Source organism: Eptatretus burgeri, chromosome 9 (genome assembly GCF_056783735.1).
Source record: "Eptatretus burgeri isolate ZD-2024b chromosome 9, Ebu_testis_v1, whole genome shotgun sequence".
Classification (NCBI taxonomy): domain Eukaryota; kingdom Metazoa; phylum Chordata; class Myxini; order Myxiniformes; family Myxinidae; genus Eptatretus; species Eptatretus burgeri.
Window position 1 is genome coordinate 98,823,358 of NC_140969.1, and position 19,944 is coordinate 98,843,301.

Below are 19,944 nucleotides of genomic sequence, written 5' to 3' on the forward strand. Positions count from 1 at the left end.
CGGGTGGCCCGCCCCCAGGGCTATCGATATATGCAAATTTGTGGATCAAAAAGCCTTCACGCCCCACTTTTTCTCGGGCCAATGGGGAGCGAGGTGAAAGGTCAAGGGAGGGGGTCAAAGGCGAAGTTACGGGGGGATAAAGGACGGTGTTCGTCAGTCAGAAGAGAGTCGCAAGGGAGAACGAAGGAGTCGAGAACGAGGTCGGAACGGAGGGGACGAGTGTGGAAGACTGGAGCCCGAAGCCTGCAGTGGCTGGAGAAGCTGAAGAGAGTCGGACGAGGGGGTGCTCGCGTCGGTGCCAGGAGCTGCACGCCCGAGGGAGGCCGGCAGCGCGACCTGGCCGAGGTGGAGACGCACACCAGGGATAATAAAGATCCTCTCTACCCCGAGCATCAGCAGACCCCTCCTGTTTCCCCCCGCGCTGAGATAGTGCGACCAAGGGGGCCCCGTTCCCACCCCTGCCAGGCACTGTCCCAGAGGCGCGCGGGTGGGGGGGCCATCGCCGCTCCGCGTCTCATCACCAGACGGGTAGGCCCGACCCGGTCTCGGCCTCAGGCCGCCTCATTCTTGAGGTATTTCTTTTCCTTGGTTTTGGGTATGTGTTGTCGGCGCCGTCTGTGAAGTAGAATTGTATAAGTGTTGCCGTGTGCTCGGTAGTCGGTATTAGCTTTGCACTGTGTTTTCACTTTTATGTTTGCTTTTTGTGTAAATGGAATTGTGTTTCTTTTTTGTGTGCATTTGGTGGAATTGTATTTGTGTGCTTCCCGTGTGCGCGAATAAATGTGCTTTATTGTTGAACTGTTCTCCCGCTTCGCTTCGTCTTTTCCTCCATTGAATCCCCATCTTGCTTCACGTAAAGGGTTGGTAGTGGGCTGAATACGCCCGATAATTAATCGAACCGTCGAGGTCGACGATAACACCGCTCGGTTATTCTGATAGTACGGGCAGGTCGCTTAAGTGGCCCGTGTCCGAAATCGAGCCTGCGAGGTGCGATCGCCCGGTCTACCCTCCGCGTGGGTGCCCAGGTAGTTCGAATTTGGCGAACAACCCTATCCCACGCGGGGGCTGATTGGCTCGATCGCGGTGAGACCGAAAGGTCCACCCGTGACTGGTTCAGCGTTAGTCCGAGAGGGTCACGACTGGATTGTCCGTCCGGTGGGCGGCGTGCCGCGGATTCGAGGTTACGTGGCCGTCGCACGCCGGCCGGGCGCGAAAACCGCAACAATATATATATATATATATATATATATATATATATATATATATATATATATATATATATATATATATATATATATATATATATATATATATATATATATATATATATATATATATATATATATATATATATATATATATATATATATATATATATATATATATATATATATATATATATATATATATATATAGTGTGTGTTTTGCATCAAAATGATTTCCCTGTACCACCTGTTCAATGAGGTGTTCATTGTGCATTGCAGGTGCAGTCGAGTTCTCATTTGCTGATAAAAAAACGAATCCATGCAAGCGTCTGTTCTGATCCCATCACGTGCTTGCATGGAACGTGCTGCTTCATCATGTTCACCTGTATGTACTTGACGCTTGACTGGGAGATATTGTCAGGATGTTGAGAGCAAACAAAATATTACATTTCTTTTCCAGAAAACTTTCTCGGTTGTGTTCAAAACCAAGATGTTTCACCGTGGAAACAAAAGCTGTTTTGTTTTGTTTTGAACACTTTCCATGTTGTGCATGGCACGGACTTTTTTCTCTCTCTTATTTTTCTTGCATTTATTGCCCTCTATTTCGGATGAAATAAATGTTCCAATAAACATGTTTGTGCAGTTGGCTCTGGATGTATCAAACAGTTAAACATAAAAATGAATTTTGTTGTTTGTATGAAGACTTCCCCTTTCCATATCGAAGGTCATTGAGATGGGCGTACATGAATATGGACCTGTTTGTTATCGGAGGGTTCAAACCTGCAAACGTGTACATTGCACCTGCTTGTGTACACCTCGTGTTTGGGGTATAAAACACAATTCCTGCAATTATTATTGGCAGGCTAATTCATTTATTTATTTTGGATAATCCAGCCTTATTGCTCACTCCCATTCCTTTCCTTTCCTTTTCCAATCGCCCGGCAAGATAGCAATTTATGAAGGAAGATAAACGGCCGATTACACCAGACAACAACAAAACCTTTCCGTCTGCTACAGAGGTAAGTGTAGGTGCTCTTAATAAATTTGAGTGCCGATTCCAAATCTGAAATCAGAATCGACTCGCCACGTCAGGATTTTTAGTTGCAGAAAAATGCCATTTGTCAGGCATTATTTAAAATAAAATAAAAAAAGAGAAAAAGCCAATTGCACAATATAATTTATCGTATAATGTGCAGTAACTGTGAACCATAAACTGAAGCACATCAAAGAGCATAAGCACATTGTGTATAAAGTAGACTAACTATTTAGAAATGCTTGAAGTACAGTACTTGCTTTTACGCTTGTTATTCGCAGCGATTTGTCTTTGAAGAAACCAGCAGAAGTCCCCCATCATGTTGGGGTTGAAATACCCTTGATATTGCGTCTACATTGTGCTGATATCTTGGAGCCTCACAATGCCCAAAGCTCACAGCACCAATGTTCACTGGAAAGAAGTCCAAGTGTGAAGGAAGAAAATACAACCTCAGCAACATACGGCAACGCATTTTTTTTTTCAAAGGCCTTTCTCGTATCTTCAACCAACTCGGCAAAGTGGGCTGATCTGTAGTTCCCCAGGAAATTGTACATTACCAGTTTGAAAGCTTCCCAAGCAGCCAGCTCAGCTTGGAAGATTGGATCGGACAATAAATCCTGAATTTGTGGTCCAATAAATATTCCATCCTCCAATTTAGCACCAGTTAAAATTACTCCAAAGTTTTCTTTCAGGTAAAGAAATCCTGGACCTTCAACACTCATTACCTTTACAAAGTTCTTCATTAGGCCCAGCTTTATATGCAATGGTGGAAGAAATATTCTTTGCGGATGTACTAGTGGCACATGCTCACTGAATTTTCCTGGAGTGTGGTCTGTTCTCGCTGGCCATTCTTTGATCTTGTGATTTGCATCGTCTCGACTATCCCACAAGCATAAGAAGCACGTGTTTAGTATAGCCAAGTTGAGGACCAAGCAATAGGCCAACTTTTAAATAACTGTGTATGTTCCACCTGTGGTCAGCGTATTTTGTGAGCTTGAGTAGAACCTCAATGGATTCTCATGCCGACAGCATGTACCACGGGCAAGGATGGCTTTTTGGTGCCATTGTTTCGGAAGCACCACTTTCAGGCTGCACTTCCTGGAGTCGATAACCTCCATTCATCAGAATGGTGTTCATAGCTTAATTCCTTCATGAGGCCGTTGACATCAGTGCAGAAGCACACACTATTCTCCATCTGGTAGAATGCTGCCAAGCTAGAATGGCATTCACGAAAATGAGAGATTGATTGAGAGAACCTTGAGACGATTGGTTATGTTTTTCCATTGGTTATGAGTCGTGGACTTGCCACATACGGAGCAAAAGCAGTCTGCACTGTTCAGACGCGTTTTGTTTATTCATACCAATGTGAAACTAATACTAGCAAAGGTACCTGGCATTGCCCAGTAACGTCGGGTCTCTCCACTCACCCCTTCCCTCCTCCCACTCCACCCCTCCATCATCCCACCTCTCACCTCCTCTAACCTCCTCTAACCCCACCCCCTCCCCCTCCCCCCCCCACCATTGACAGGAAATGTGAGTGGGCAGTTCAAGTCCCATCACAACCAACACCCATTCCAACTGATTTTCAAGGCTTGTTCTCACCATCACTTTTGCCTCCGTGCTGTATCTCATGCTTGTTCAAGTTCTCAGGATTCTGAATTGTCACGCTGACTTCCCTTAGCTGCAGTGTTCAACAATTAACATGGTAGCGAGTCAATATGCACGTTCTGAAAGTATTAATGCAAGATTCCTGGGTTAACAACATTTAGTGTTCTCCCATTTAGAGGCAAAAATTAAAGGTTAAGTTCCTACTCCAAAGATGTGAACATGAAAGATATGCATATAAATACAAGAACATTATAAATACGCACAGACAGACACCATGGTTCACAATATTTCATCGATGATTTCCCTTCCAACAACACAGAAAGAGACCATTTGGCTCGAAGTCCTTACAATGGTTGCCAACCTATGATGGATCAGGACAAAAGTAACAGTAGTGAGAATTGGGGGGGGGGGGGGAGGACACAACAGTTTCGTTAAAGGAAGAATTGGACAAACGTGAATTGGATGGATACAGAAGGAAACTTCTCCCCATGAGTACAGAAGGCATGAGCATGTAAAATCAGTCGGAGTGTAAGAATTATATTATTGAAAAGAGTGTAATGACGCCACAAGCCAATTAAAATATTACCTGTTTTATTTGTTTTCTGTTTAATTGGACAGGTGCATGATTTTTTATTAAATGGTACTTCTACATTTACTTAAGTAAGTTGAGGTATTTCTAACACTGACTTGACCATCTTTCCTCAGTATGGAAGTGCTAATTTAGCTGGAAATAAATAAATAAATAATGGTACTTACTCTGGAACTGCTCGTGAATGAAAATTGAATAATAAGAAGAAGAAGCCGACTTCCATAATTATTGTGCAGATGATGGAATATTTTTCTTGACGAGAAGGGATTTTTGGAGGATGGTCAAAAGAATTGTTGATTGCAAATTGGAACCCTGATAAGTACCGCTGCTCTTTCTACGTGGAAATAGCAAATGAGATGAATGTTCTTGAGTGTACATACAACTGAGATTTCTGTACATCTTAGCATGTCGTTTAGGTGTGAAAAAAGGAAAGGAAAGGGTAAAATTTTGATATAAAATGTTATGTACGTTAGATGCTTAACCTTGATTTTGTTTGTTTTGGAGTGTTGAGAGCAGTTGACCTATGCAGTGTACGATTTCGTCTGATGAAGCCTTGGAACAACTTCCATCGAAAGATTGGACGATGGGGGAACCCAGATTTGGGTGATTGGGCATTCAACACGTGATCATGAAATTACCCCTTTACTGAGGAGATAAGATGAGCATGTTAAAGAAAGAGAAAAAAAAACCCACTGAAGAGAAGATTGGACAAGTCAAACCACAGCAAGGCAAAGACTTAACGTCGCCGTTGCGTGGTGCTTGCCTGGAGGAATGTCCCCAACCACACTCGCAAATTGCTGCTCTGCAGATACATCGTGAACTTGCCGTGGCCGCACAATGCACAACGAAGGCCCTGAAGGTCCACACAACGAGTCATCTGCAACGTGTGTTCAATGGTGCGGGTGGGGCTCGTGCAGCCATCGCGGCTGCCTCCAACGTGCACAGCTCGCTTGGTGAATCAAACCTGATTGTACGAACTACTGCTACGAGGCCACAAACTCTCCTGGGGCTGGATCTCTGGGTCACATCTCGAGTCCTTTTCATCTCCTCCAACCCAGTGTCATCTGCAACCCAGTGTCGGGCCCAAGCTCGTACCTGCCAAGATCTACCTTCTCTGCAGCTCAAGGAGTGCCGAGACTGTTTTTTTCCCATTGGGTGTTACTCTCTCTATACCCTGAGCTGCTTATCTTCTGGTCTCGGGTAGCACATCCTTTCGATTTGTGACGCCTGCTGATGAACAGGCCATTAATTAAATGGAAACGCACTCACTAACCAAGCTGGGACACTATTGAAATGGTTGTCACCCAGCATTCTTCTCCTATGAGCACTCGCTGCCATTGTTGATTGAACTTGTGTAACGGATATCTTTTCTCCTCTCGGAACGGGGTATGATGATCATGTGTAATATAATTATTCAAATTTTTCCTGTTATGGAAAAAAAGGGGGGGATGTGGAAGAAAAATAATTATATTCATGTACTCTCAATTATAATTGTTGCTGGTACTTTTATATATTTAATTTTTATGCTATAATAGAATTGGCTATCAGTAATGTTTCCCTTTACCTAAGAGTCTTTTGACCTACATATTGATAAAAGGAATGTCTTGCTATGAAACAGGGTGACCTGGTTGATAACTGCAAACTTTTGCTGCGATTGTGTCATTCTCTCCTTGACACCAAAAGTGGACACGTATTGCAGTTTTGAGTTATTTTGCCTCATGCTCATCAAGCTAATCCTGAAGTTGAGTTACCAAATGTCTCCCCTTCCATTCTTTGGAATGTCAAATTGTGTAAAAGAGGAATTGCTTCGGGGTCCTGTTTCAGTCCATTCGAATGTTTCAGTGAATCGTTCAATGTTCTTCTTCCGTACATCCGAAATTAAAGATTCTCCTTTGGTATGCTGATCCAACTTGTGGAAATTGAGTTATTTTCCACCACAATTTCTTCCTGGCATCATCCTCAATGCCGTTAGCTTGGTAGTAATATTGGAGACGCTCAATGTACGCCTCCCAGCTTCCTTCGTGCGGGTTGAACTCGTCAATACGGTGGTAGAACGTGGTGATCAAGTGGCGTATGCAATGAAATAACGAGTTGGTAGGCCAACAGCTAACTGCAACAGTTCGGCTTAATTTTCATGCGCTCACCAAAATCCCATCATCGCCATTTAATGTATCAGGTCGGGAAAGCAGTTTGAGTGCATCATCAGTCTTTTATTGTGCTCCACACACAGAAACCTCAGAACCATCAGTGGACCCAGCTTTGTCGTGCCCAGCTATGTTCCCGCCTCCCGATGACCACGCTTCCGGTCGATCTGATACATGAATACATGACACACTTGGAATATGTTTCTCAATCCTGACAAATCCCATACTCTTACTATCACTCTCCAAAAGGATCATCTGGAAAACCCTCCAATCTACCTTCTTAACAATCCTCTTGAGGAAGTTCAGTCACTCAAACTCCTGGGTCCCACTATCAGCCATGATCTTTCTTGGGCAACCCACATTTCAAAATTGGCCTCCAATTCCAGCTGCCGACTGGGCATCCTCCATCGTGCAAAGTCCTTCCTCGTCGCACCTGAAGTCCTATCCACCAACAAGTCCTTCATCCACAGCTTGATAGAGTACTGCTCTCACATCTGGGCTGGTTCCACTGCCTCACATCTTGCTGAGTTTGATGCCATGGAAATCAAGGTCTTCAACATCACTGGAATCTCTCGTGATGAAGCTGAGCCTACAGGCCTATTACTTCACCATCGCAAACAGGTCGGTGGTCTCCGTCTTTTACCGCCTCCTTTCTGTTCTTGCACCCTCTGCTCTTTCAATGCTTTGTTGCCCCCAGGTTTCTGCAGGACACACACGGTCCACCATCAACCACTTTCTGGTGAAACTCTGGTGATCATTGCTCACCTCCACTCATTCATTTCTCTTTTTTTCTCTCCTGTGGAATCAACCCCTCAATCCAAATACCCCGATCCAAAACCATGACGGCAGACCTCCATGCAGTCGGTGGAGCGCATACCTCCTCCAGGCTGAACAGTTTACGGTTTGTTTCCCACTGATAGGCCCGATCTGCATCTGGACTTGAACCAAAATCTTAATCGGCCTGTTCTCGTCACTCACACAACTCATCTACCAAGTTTTACTATAACTCGTCCATAACGTCTTGAGATATTGTCCTTCAGTATATAACGTTTTTGGCGCCAGCTCTCAATGGTGAAGAATCGCTTTTAAAAGTTCTCGTTTCCGGATCTAGATTTTCATCGAAATCTCATCATTTTGTCTTTGTCACACACCGGAACCTGTCCACCATGTTTCGTCCAAATAACTCTTTGAGATATCATATTGACGGACAGACATGCAGACGTAGACAGTGAGATGTATCAGTGGTTTATGATAATGCATGCATGGGGTGTGGTTAAGCAGGGTGTGGTGCACGGGGTCATGGTTAAGCAGAGCCATGTGACCCACCCATGTTCTGATGCTGTGTTGTGCATTTACAGAGGTAAATATAATTACACAATGAAGTGAAAGGGCAGCAAGGCATTGTTCACCTACCCCACTCCCAACCAACCATTCAATCTTTACCATAAAAATCGGGGCAATACCCCCGGGCTCTCGCCTGGTAGAATAATGACACTGAGCAGGAAGTCAACGTGTGATGGAATCTGCAAAATGTACCAATGAATCAATGTTGGAGCAAATACCTATTTTGGGGGGCACCCACCCCCCCCACCCTCAATGTAAGACCCCTTACACCCAATTTTAGATCCTCGTGGAGGATCTCCAAGTCTTACTCACGTTGTTCTTCATCTTCTTCTTGTGGACTTTTTTGGTCCACAGCCTCCAGTTTTCATCGAAACTTCCTGGAACTTGGCATATAAATGTAAAAATACCCTGCGCAGACAGTAACCATCTCGGATTTTGAAAATTCCTCCTAGAAAAAAAGTTATGACGTCAAAATATCTCCGCTAATGGAAATCGCCTAAAAAATTATCTCCGAAACTAGGCAAGCTTTTTGAATTATATTTGCGGGAATCGAACGGGACATTAGCAGAGATGAATTACCGCACATATGATATATCACTATGACGTCATATCAATTTTTATGACGTCATTCCTCTTTTTTGACGTTTTTTTTCTTTCACTACCCAGAGTTTTCATCGGATCTTGGTGAAACTTGGCATATATATGTAAAAATACCCCGCGCAGACAGTAGCCATCTCCGATTTTGAAAATTCCTCCGAGAAAAAAAAAGTTATGACGTCAAAATATCTCCGCTAATGGAAATCGCCTAAAAAATTATCTCCAAAACTAGGCAAGCTTTTTGAATTATATTTGCGGGAATCAAGCCGGGCATTAGCACGGATAATTTATCGCAAACCTGATACATCACAATGACGTCATATTCGTTTTATGACGTCATCATTAAGTGGACGAGGATTTTAGCTCATTTGAGCTTATTTAATGACGTGAAGAAAGCTTGGTGCGTACTGGGTGATGAAGGTTGTGGCCAAGTTTAAACGAAATTGTTTGTGCAGTTTCTGACAAGTTCCAAGTGTTGAAGGACAGACAGACGACGCGCCATCTCATACGCTCCCCAGAATTACATTCCAGGTGAGGTACAAATATCATGGGGGAACAATCATTCACTTGAACGTTAAATTATTTAAATGTAATTCTGGATGGACATGGTGTTAACGACGGACACATCCCCATATATTGTTCTTCATGATCGATGTATTTAATTCGGCCACTGTTGGGACTTTTTTTTGTTGGTAGTTTTATATCAAGTACCACTTTATTTTCACCGGTATTTATTTTCTATTGTCAATATTCACCTGGTTATGTACGATTGATCTCTTGGGTTCGGTTTCTCTTCGGAGAGTATTTGCGGGTGTATTGTGTAGTTTTACTGGTCTTTTCCATCTTACTTTTTCACTTGCTGTTTCCGTGAAGTAAAAAAAAATAAAATAAAAACAAACCTTTTGTGGCAGATACATAAATAAATATATTATAAATATATATACACACATTAATTCATGTTTAATAAATATCGTTGGCTACTTCAACAATATGATCAGATGTGATGTTCTCTTTCTTGGCGCCAATTTTGTGTTGTGATGCTCTCTCTCCTCCTCCGCCTCCGCCTCCGCCTCCGCCTCCTCCTCCTCCTCCGCCTCCGCCTCCGCCTCCTCCTCCGCCTCCTCCTCCGCCTCCTCCTCCGCCTCCTCTTCCTCGTTTCATGAGTGAACGTTCTGTTTGGAGTGTAATTTTTTTAAGCACTCTACTTGGAGTGCCTTTGTTGCACACACACACACACACACCTTCCCATTCCCTCTTTCTCTCACACATTTTTCATCCTTTTTCGGCGGCGTTCATGGACTGATCCGTTCATGGTGTGTTGGATCCCTCCGTGTCCCGCTTCACCGACGCCATGGCCTCTCGAGGTGAAACCAAGCTCATTGCAGGTGCGGAACCTTCCTGGCAACTGGTGATATGGTCATTGTTCCTGGTGACTGGAATGCATGGTATTTTGTAATTGGTGATGATGGGTTTTTTGTGGATTAAAATGTCTTTCGAACAGGAACTTTGGTGATCTCGACACCCGGTGATTGTGTGTGTGTGCGTCTGTGTGTGTGTCTCTGTCTGTGTGTCTCTGTGTGTTGTGTGTGACTTTAATGATCACGTGCTTCTTCAGCTTTGCGAAAGCACAAGATCAAAGCGCAGAAAACGGGGAACCTGAAAGAAGAGGCCGCGACCTGTAACCAGTTGGGAGAGCTCCTCTCAAAACATGGTGAGGTGTGTGTGTGTGTGTGTGTGTGTGTGTGTGTGTGTGTGTGTGTGTGTGTGTGTGTGTGTGTGTGTGTGTGTGTGTGTGTGTGAGCGCGCTCCTTGGTTAAGGCCCGGTCACACCTTGGCGTTTTAGCCAACGTATGTCGATTTTTGAATTTTTTTTCTAAAACGCTGGCACACGTTGAATACGTTATGGGTAAGTTTTGATAACATTGAGAGCACGCTGAAAAACACTGCCATACGTCGTTGTACGTTGGCTTTAAACGTTGTACTTTTTGGTTGTCCTCAAATTTTTTCATGCTTGAAATTTCACGACGTATGCCGGCATATGACTCACACGTTCCGCTACGCTGGCCACAAGTTGTAGGCACGGTCTGCGATCGTTGACAGACGTCAACACATGCTACTTGTAAGTTAATCATAAGTTGAGACACGCCGAGGTAATGTTTAGCGTACCCGAAACTTATTTCTAACCTATGATTAACGTGTTGTTGGCACGTTACGCGATCGTTGCCACACGTTGACAGACGTTACTTTTAAGTTACTCATAGGCTGAAAGACGTCGGTATAATGGATCGTCCTTGCATCAGCGTCCACGGCCACGGCCAGGACACTTATTTGCAGCATTCTTCAAACTTTTCTTCGGCATGACGAGGATGTTCACACTTCGATGTCTAGCTTGGCTATGATTCCAATTGTCCATCGGCAGCGTCTATTTAAAATAGTCGAGTTTGAGCGTTTTAACACGTTCAGAAGAAACGCTTAAAATTTCAAAACCCCAGCGTCAAAAAAAACAAAGGCGAGAGACAGCAATTTAAATCGTTCATTGTAAACAATGAAAATAGTTGAGTGGTACCGTTTAAAAGTCGTTGATTGTAAAAAAATAAAAAAAAAATCGAATTGTTGAGCGCAAGCGTCTACTTTCAATAGTGGAGTTTGAGCGGTTTAGCACGTTCAATAGAAACGATTAAAATTTCCGAGCGCCAGCGTCAAAAAACAAAGGCGAGTGACAGCAATTTAAATCGTTCATTGTAAACAATGAAACTAGCTGAGTGGTACCGTTTAAAAGTCGTAGAGTGTAAAAAAAATCCAATTGTTGAGCGCAAGCGTCGACTTTCAATAGTGGAGATGCAGCCATTTAAATCGTTGAGTTTATCATTTAAATCGTTAAATCGTTAAACGCAAGGACGATCCATCATAACCCACACCCTCCCCCTCACACTCACCTACTACTGCCAACATGAACAAACTACTACTAATACTAATACTGATACTGATACTGTTACTGCTGACATGGACATCGACTCAAAAAGGACTCGAAAACACTGTTGGGTTCCCCTTTTATGAGCAGCATTTTTATATACCAATTCCCAAAACCGCTGGGAACACGTCTTTATATGGCAGTTGTAAGCTAGAAACACGTTCATTTATTTTTCTTTGTTGACCGGAAGACGTCATTGGAATACGTCTACATACGTCGATGTGTGTTGGGACTACGTAAAGAATTGGTTCAAAGCACGTCAAACATCAGTTAGAAATAAGTTTCGCATAAGAAAGACATTACCGCGACGTGTTTCGACTTATGAGTAGCTTATAAGTAGCCTTTGTGGACGTGTGTAAGCGTCCACATATCGTGTGTACAACTTATCCCCATCGCATGCGGAACGTGTGTCGTACGCCGAGTACGTCCCAAAATTTTGAACATGTTTAAAATTTCTTGACGTACTCTACTTACTACGACGTATGATAGCGTACTTTAGCATTGTACTTACGTATACCAAACTTACTCATACCGTATTTGACGTGCCCCAACGTTTTAGACACATTTTTCTTAGGTCGGCATACGCTGGCAAGATCGCCAAGGTGTGACCGCGATGTTGACACTTCCATTTCTACGGCAGTTATGATTCGAATCGTTGTGCGTCAGCCTTTTAATAGGCTACGTCACGACATCGTCGGCGATGCGTGCAACGCGCTATGCCTAAGTTAGACTATCGTTGGGCATCGGTTGTGTAGGCCGACAACAGGTTCAGCATTCATTGGTATAAGTTATCTATAACACAACGAAACGTTCTGTGTCCGTTTCCAATGCGTTATACATAAGACCAAGTCGCTATGAATACGTCCGAATCTTTAAAAGAAACATCAAAAGTTCAACGTAAGCCAGCGTTTTAGATACATTTTAATACGTTGCCATCGCTGGCTAAAACGTCAAGGTGTGACCGGGCCTTTAGGTGTCTATGTGTAACGTGTCATTCCGGGCCAACTCACCGAAATTTCAAAAACCTCCCCAGGTCACCTTCTCAGATTTTTCTGGAAAAATTCTTAAATGTAGATCTATATGGCTCTCCCCACCATGCAAAAGATTAGCTTTCAATTCCTCATAGTTTAAAAAATATCTATCTGCAGAGACCTTTGAAATTTGGCACTAAAAATGCCAAATGTGAAAAACACATTTTTTTTTTCCAACTTCAGTGGCTTATAATTTTAGAATGGACTCTTCGAGAAAGCTAATATTGCAAATATTTACTAACTGGCATCCAAATTTTTCAATTATGGCATCAGATAGCTTCTGGGATGCATATTTCTCACTCTATAGGAAGCTAAAAATAGCTTTTTTTCCAAAACGAGCTAAAATAAGGTGAAACTATAGGAGCATTCCTGAAAATATGGAACAACTTAGAATTTTTTCCTCATACCACAGTGATTATAGGGTCATTATCTATCCATAGATACATTTTTGTTGGGATAATACAGTTATGTGATGAATTATAAAAGTTTTACCATATGCCTTTGCCTCCAAGGGCTCTAAAATGGACCAATTTTGTCCCCTGGTTTGACCATGTGGCTCAGGGTTTAGGATCTTCGTTTTTTTTCTAAAGATTGCCTCATAAGATGTGTCGACTGACCGAATAATTTTATCTAACGCCCATGGTTTCATATTAAAATAAATTTTTATTTACATGCACGTTTTTTTAAATAATTATTCACTTTTTTCATATTCATGAGCTTATAAATCTGAAACTGAACACTCTAGCAAAGTGATACTGCAGATATTTATAAACTGGCATATAAAAATTTAAGGATCTGTCATCAGAATGCCTGATAAATGCTTATGTTTCTATCTGTAGGAAGTTGAAAATGCCACTTTGACCAAAAATGGTGAATATTCTCATGGCCTCCAGAAAAAAAGAAAGATCAATGCTGGGTGCCATTACTCGACATTCTTTGTGTGGTTGAGGCCCCTGACATAAAATCTGTGGATGTCAGTACCAACTGTCACAGCATGACTTTCAGCATGTTCAAGACCTGTTTTCTAAGATGTAAAATTCTGTGCCTCTGAATGCTAGATAATCATGATAATGAATGTCATTAAAGAGTTTTCTAAGGTATAAAAATTACTAATATTCATTGTCTCTGTATATCTGCAAATAAAAAAGCTGCTACTCTACTAATCAAATTTGTTCTAATTTATAATTTGCAATCACTTACGAAAGTAATCGTTAGCATGTATTTGTGAATAAATAACATCCTTCTCACTAATGTCGAATAAGAAGCATAATTTAGCCTCATGCGCACCCCTGCAAGTTCACCTTGTTTTGTACCAAGTGGGCCAAATTACCATATTTGGCTTCCTAAAACTAGGAGTATGTGCTTTCTGGAGACATTGTGATGCCACAATCTGAAATTTTGTATACCAGTTTATAAAATTCTGCAGTAACTCTTTCCTGGATAGTTCCATTTACGATTCATAAACTTCTGAATATGAAAAAAGTGAATAATTATAAAAACGTGCATGGAAATAAAAATTTATTTTACGATGAAGCCATGGGCGTGAGATAAAATTGTTCGGTCAGTAGACACATCTTATATGAGGCAATCTTTTGAAAAAAAAAATGGAGATCCTAAACCCCGAGCCACATGGTCAAACCAGGGGACAAAATTGGTCCATTTTAGAGCCCTCGGAGGCAAGGGCTTATGGTAAAACTTTTATAATTCATCACATAACTGTATTATCCCAACAGAAATGTATCTATGGATAGATACTGACCCTATAATCACTGTGTTATGAGGAAAAAATTCTAAGTTGTTCCATATTTTCAGGAGGGCTCCTATAGTTTCACCTTATTTTAGCTCGTTTTGGCCAAAAAGCCATTTTTAGCTTCCTATAGAGTGAGAAATATGCATCCTAGAAGCTATCTGTTGCCATAATTGAAAAATTTGGATGCCAATTAGTAAATATTTGCAATATTAGCTTTCTAGAGGAGTCCATTATAAAATTATACCTGGTGTTTGCTCAATGGTTAGGGTGGTGGCTTGGAATCCTCTGATCCTGAGTTCAAACCCCACTCCACTGTTGAATTCATACCAGGTGGGGTTGACTCTGCCTGTCATCCTTCCGAGGTCGGCAAAATGAGTGCCAGCATGCTGGTATACTGTGTCGGAGTGGTGACCCGTCCAGGATTGTGTCCAATAGCCAAGGAGACTGCTTAGGCAGCACCAACGCTCTGCATGGAGTATGGTCCCGATGGATGGATGGATTATAAAATTATAAGCCACTGAAGTTGGAAAAAAATGCGTTTTTCACATTTGGCATTTTAGGGCCAAATTTCAAAGGTCTCTCGAGATAGATATTTTTTAAACTATGAGGAATTGAAAGCTAATCTTTTGCATGGTGGGTAGAGCCATATAGATCTACATCTAAGAATTTTTCCAGCAAAATCTGAGGAGGTGGACCTGGGGACCCTTAGGTGAGTTGGCACGGAATGACCCACAGGCTCAATTCTGCTGTTTTAATTTTGAGGTTGAGAGTTTGTACAGCCTGGAGTGTATCGCATTTTAGTTTGAAAACGTGAGCGGAAATTAAATAAAGGTCCTTCTTGGTCTCCCCCACTAGTGCTCTCCCTGACACGTGGCGTTCGAGGCCACTTCTGGTTCCTCAGTCCACCTCGTACTTCCCCTGACCCTCTCTGGGCTCCACTATGGTTACCACCCGGGGCGTCGAAACGGCACTTGGCGCCGGGATTCCTCTCCCACCAAATTGCTACTCTCGATCAGCCACACACCCAGCCTGTCAAAAATGCAATAGCACCTTTGTAGATAAAAACCTTTCTCCCAACAGCACCAACCGTAGAACGACATCCCATGCCAAACCATCTGAACCCTCTCGAATCGAACGCGAATGCAGGCAAGGGTTATTCTCCACAGGGGGAGAGGGGGTACAGACTGCTCCACACAAGCACCGCCTTATACCATTCACTCGATCATCATTGCTATCAAATTTTGCCACACACATGCATTCCTCCATCACGCTATCGTCGGAACAACGAGGAAGGCACTACTCTGGAGTCTTCCAATTGTAAAAATAATCAAAATCATCAATTTAAAACGTCACTAATCTCTAACTTTGCCTCAGTTCCCATCATCTACTTGCTCCATTCCGAACTGCCCTTCCACATTTAACTTCCCCTTGGACATGTGGTTCCCCTACGGACCCAGGCTCCAGCCTTCATGCTGGGGAAACCCAACACCGTGCTCAAAATGCGTGCAGCACCCGACACGCCACTCATGCCATGAACTCCCACAGTGCTTACTCAAAGGGCTCACACAGAGTGCATGGAATGTCCGTTATGCTCTGCGAGTTCCCACCCATGGTGGTTGTCCTCAAACTGACTGGACCTGCCCGTCTTGGTTAGACATGGCTGTTAAATTGACTTTCTCACTATGATCCTTCACAAAAGTTTGAGGTGCGCTGGTCACGCTCCAGGTCCAGTGGGAAATCTTGCTCCTGACATCGAATATTATGATGTTAGGGGTTGACGAATCTGTCCTCCTGATACCAAATGCTCCGGGTTTGCTGGCCGGGTCATGAGTGGCCTCTCTCGCACCCGCCTCCTGACCTTTGACCCTGAAGCCGATGAGCTGCAGATAACTCCGCGGCACGACGGGTTGCTAAGCAACTACTGATGCCGTCTTGAGCCGATCAATTTCAGTAGGGTTCTCGCATTGAATTCCCACGTTACCTCCCCGGAAAGTTAACTCCCACAGATGGGGAACCGTTCTCTCGGTGTCCCACTCCTCTTTAGATCAAGTACGGCCAAGCATAACTGAGGAACCGTGATTATTTCACCGCAGCAAATCAGCAAGGCAAAACTCCCATACACTATTTGCACACTGGTGTCTAACCAATGGAGAAAGAGACAATTGAGCAGGTTGGAAATGAAAGTTCTTGTTAAGCAAAAGCATGTATTTACAGCAATGCAGTGTCACACAAGAAAGAATCTTACCCCGGCACGCAAGCCCCTTCAACGATCCTTATTACAAATTTACGGACATAGGCGCCTCATTCATTCTGGGAAGCAAGACACAAGGAAGGTTGAGAGAGAGATACGGAAGATGGGGCTTGTTGGCAACTCCTCGCTCATTCGACGCAAGCCTGTGGGATGCGTTGTCCCAGCATGAAAAGGAGGGGAGTGACGAAAGAAGAGAGGGTGGTGATTTATTGCACCGTGTGGGGAGAAATGCAGTGAATGCTTCATAATGTGAAGAGGGATTTCGTGAATATGTGTCAGTGCCCTTACTCTGAGTGAGTCGAAAGGTAAATGTTGATAACTCTTTGTTCGCTCCAAGTAAACGATTAGAAATAGGGAAAGCAAGAGAAAGATTTCCTGACAAATCTCACACACTTACTATGTCTCTCCAGCCTCACCGCCCCCCCCCCCTGCTCTGTCTGCTATCTGTCCCGCCCAACAGCTAGCAAAGCGTCAGGTTCGAATGACGACACAGCTATAAGCTTGTCACCCTGGGCTTTCGCATGCAGGGTGACAGATGCATCGGTGTACGTGCCGTCCATCGGAAAGACTTTAAGCCGGAGGACCCGTCTGCCATAACTGGTCATCGGTCTATGGTGACGATCCCTTGTCATCTTTCGTGAACAGTAGATAAGACGGTAAATATCTTTACCTTGGTGAAATTTGAAATTGCTGCTCGAATTACCTCCAGTGAAACGTCAGGTCTGGCCAGCTGGTTCATGAAAGACTTTGGCCAAAAACGTTGCCCGGTCCCCCTACAAGAAACTTGGGTAATCAGCGTCTTTCAAGAAGTAATAGTCGTTGTTTGAGAATGCCTTGATAAATCGGTGGTTTTATTTGTTTTAATGATCACAGCTCCTGTTTCTTCGTTCCTCAATGTTGCCGACAGAACGTCACGAGGAGGCTACTGAAGAGCATCGGCAGGAACTCCGTCTCTCAGAGGCTCTCGGGGATGTGCTTGGAGGGGCCGTAGCATCAAGAAAAGTTGGCGAGTGTTATGCAGCACTCGGAAATTACTCAGAAGCTCTCAGTGTGAGTGCAAACTATGAGGGTGACAGCAGGTTTGAATATGGAAAAGGACAGCAGTGTTATTGTGATTGTAGATCAGCAACTCTTATTCATCCTTGAATCATTGCATTATTATCCATTGAGAATATTTCATGATTGCAGGCGATCGCACAGACTCCTTAATTCAGGTAAAAGTACCCAAACTGATCACGGTCGGGGGGGGGGGGGGGTATTTTGGGATTAATGTTTGCTAAATCAATGTTTATTTTTCTCCTGTTGGTAATGAAAGTTAAGATTATGTCAATTCTTCATGCTTATCCTGAGATTTGCAAAGACTTGCTCTGAATGTTTGTTTCAAAAATAGATTTAAATCCTTTGTTGATCTTTATCTTCAGCACCAGCACCGACACTTAGAGCTTGCACGCTCCGTGGGAAATGAGGTGGAGGAGCAAAGGGCCTGGGCCACCATTGGCCGAACACATATTTTCCGACACGAGGCTGAAGCCGACCAGGGAAGCAATGAAGGTGGAGGTGACTCGCAAAAGCATCTTGGTGTTGACGCTTTAATACAGGCGGAGGAAGCTTTCCTTGAAAGTATGAAAGTACTAGATCAACATTTGGAAGGTAAGTTGAAATGGTTAGTGCAGCCACTGCTTTCGCACCAGTTAGGTATAACATGAGACATTGTTGATAATCCTCATAAACTGCAATGCTTCGTCTCACATTTTCCCTTAGGATCTCTGCCTGAGAAAGAAACTGCAGAAATGCGCTCTCGTCTCTTCCTGAACCTGGGTCTAGTGTATGAACTGCGGGGGGCCACCGAGCAGTGCGCCTACTATTTGCGCCAAAGCATCTTCATCTCTGAGTGTGTACCATGTATTCTGATTTCTTTTTCTTCTATATATTTTCAGAACATTGGATCTACCTTATCCTAAAGGTATTGGTTGGGAGTTATCAATATTTACCTCTGTCACCGAAAGTGTATGGAGGTTATGTGTTCACCCATCTCTGTCTGTCTGTCTGTCTGTTGGGTCGCCAAAATAGGTGACCCTTATTGTCAGTAATTCTGTCTGTTTGTTTGGATGTTTGTTCGTTTGTCATCAGCATAATTGGTAGTAAACGTGGGCGGATTTTGACCAAACTCGGGTGGTAGGTACATCTTATGACCTAGTGCTTTGGAAATTGTGATGGTGGCTAGGGACACTTTGGTTCCCTAGCAACAACCAAAAAACCTTCAAAATCGGTACCGTTCACGCGAAATCAATTCCGAAAGCCATTATCCCACGTAGGGTTATGAAATTTGGCACGAATGATCTACAGGTGATGCTCTATCAAATATATTCCGGTTCTTGTGATATATGGAATAATTTACCTGCAGTGCCCCCTACAATTAGGGTATGCGTGAAAATTGGCGAAAATTGAAGGCCCCCTTGCGACCATGTGAGTGCATCGATACGAATGAAACTTTGCAGGTTCATGGTACTCAATGAGTACTACAACTTTTCCTCAGGAAATATTGACCGATTTCGCTTAGGTCAGGGGTCAAAGGTCAATTAGTGCATAAATCGATAATATGCGAGAGCTGGAGGTGCCTTTGTGCCAAATGCTACTCCTCATCGGGTTATGGTCTGAATGTCATGAAAATTCACACTAATCGTCTGTAATGCATTGTGCACAAACGATCGAGCCGGATTTTCGATTTAGATCTTTGTTCACCCACAGCACCCCCTCGAACTTTGGGGATTTCTGATTTCAAACCGCATTTTCGGTACTTTTCATTCAAATGGATATCGAGTAGTTATCAGTAGATTGAACTGGATGAGATTTGATATGCATAATCTTAAGGTGATTCCCTATCCGCTATATGACATCCATTTTGCTCTATATCTTATAGTTTCCATGCTCGGCGACCCATCGCCGCCTACCGACTTGTTTGTCTGTCTGTAAGCAGGCTATCTCAAATAGTTGTGCACATATTTGGTGGACAGGTTGGGTGTGTGACGAGGATGAATTGATTAATTTTGGTGAAAATCTGGATCCAGATTCTAGAATTTTAAAAGTGATTCTTCAACATTGAGGGTTAGGGCCAAAAACTATATATATAGCATGATACTTCGAAAAGTTGTGGACGGATTTGGACCAAACTTGGTGTACTGGTTGGGTGTGTGACAAGGAAGAATTTATTCGATTTTGGTGAAGATCCAAATCCGGAAATGAGTTGTTTTTTAATTTTTACAAATGATCCAAATACGATATATAGCATGATATTTCAAAAAGTTGTGGATGAGTTGTATGACAACTTGTAGGGTGCATCAAACGCCCCCTTTTTTGCGAAAGTTTGAAAAACATAACTGCGATAGGACAGATGTGTTCGAATACATGAAAAAACATTTCT

The 19,944-nt window shown here is 43.1% G+C and overlaps 2 protein-coding genes across 15 annotated transcripts in view; both read left to right on the forward strand.

Moving 5' to 3' along the window:
• ZNF451 (zinc finger protein 451) overlaps positions 1-1,839 on the forward strand; it is a 111,897-nt gene extending 110,058 nt beyond the window's left edge. For all 13 annotated transcript variants that reach the window (XM_085896312.1, XM_085896301.1, XM_085896313.1 and 10 more), the window contains one exon: positions 1,485-1,839. The gene's annotated coding sequence lies outside the window, so the exon portion shown is untranslated. The remainder of the gene's footprint in view (positions 1-1,484) is intronic.
• A 7,794-nt stretch (positions 1,840-9,633) lies between these two features.
• The window catches only part of TONSL (tonsoku like, DNA repair protein), a 106,182-nt gene continuing 95,871 nt past the window's right edge, over positions 9,634-19,944 (forward strand). The window contains exons 1-5 of one of the 2 annotated variants that reach the window (XM_085896315.1): positions 9,634-9,905; positions 10,136-10,231; positions 17,431-17,573; positions 17,945-18,173; positions 18,285-18,414. In XM_085896315.1, coding sequence (XP_085752441.1) covers positions 9,872-9,905; positions 10,136-10,231; positions 17,431-17,573; positions 17,945-18,173; positions 18,285-18,414 — 632 coding nt within the window. In that variant the 5' untranslated portion in view covers positions 9,634-9,871. The remainder of the gene's footprint in view (positions 9,906-10,135; positions 10,232-17,430; positions 17,574-17,944; positions 18,174-18,284; positions 18,415-19,944) is intronic. The other variant, XM_085896314.1, reaches the window with a different exon arrangement.